Source organism: Corvus brachyrhynchos, unplaced genomic scaffold (genome assembly GCF_000691975.1).
Source record: "Corvus brachyrhynchos isolate BGI_N302 unplaced genomic scaffold, ASM69197v1 scaffold83, whole genome shotgun sequence".
NCBI lineage: Eukaryota > Metazoa > Chordata > Aves > Passeriformes > Corvidae > Corvus > Corvus brachyrhynchos.
The window spans coordinates 2,652,740-2,653,141 of record NW_008238464.1 but is presented as its reverse complement, the minus strand read 5'-3'; the positions used below and the strand labels follow the sequence as shown (position 1 = coordinate 2,653,141).

The following is a 402-nucleotide window of genomic DNA, read 5'->3' as shown; positions in this document are numbered from 1 at the left end:
TCCCGGGGGGCCCCCGCCCCGGCCCCCGGCACCGGCACTCACCCGCAGGGAGGAAAGGTCGATATCCACCAGACTTTTTGCAGGAGAATCGTTCGCCATTTTCCCGTCTCTTCTTTTTTTTTTTTCCTTTAAATTTTTCTTTCTTCTCTGTTAAATAATAGCGAGGCCGCTCCCCCCTCCCTGGAGCAGCTGTGAATTGCGCGGAGCTCCGCTCTTCTCCTCCCTTCCGCCCTTCCCTTCTTCACTCCAGCCCCGCCGGGTTGAAACTCTTCAGCACTGGGAGGGGTTGGCGGGGGGGATGATGGATAGATAGATGGATGGTGGGAGGAGGAGGGGGGGAAAAGGGAGGTGAAGGAAGGGAAGGAGGAAGGAGAAGGGGTGCTGCGGTTTGTCCGTCCGTCC

At 58.5% G+C, this 402-nt stretch overlaps 1 protein-coding gene across 4 annotated transcripts in view; it reads right to left on the bottom strand.

Annotated features, from left to right (window-relative positions):
* Positions 1–396, bottom strand: part of MAP4K4 (mitogen-activated protein kinase kinase kinase kinase 4) — a 167,294-nt gene extending 166,898 nt beyond the window's left edge. For all 4 annotated transcript variants that reach the window (XM_008635822.2, XM_008635819.2, XM_017737010.1 and 1 more), the window contains exon 1: positions 43–396. In XM_008635822.2, coding sequence (XP_008634044.1) covers positions 43–99 — 57 coding nt within the window. In that variant the 5' untranslated portion in view covers positions 100–396. The remainder of the gene's footprint in view (positions 1–42) is intronic.
* Between the last annotated feature and the right edge of the window lie 6 nt (positions 397–402).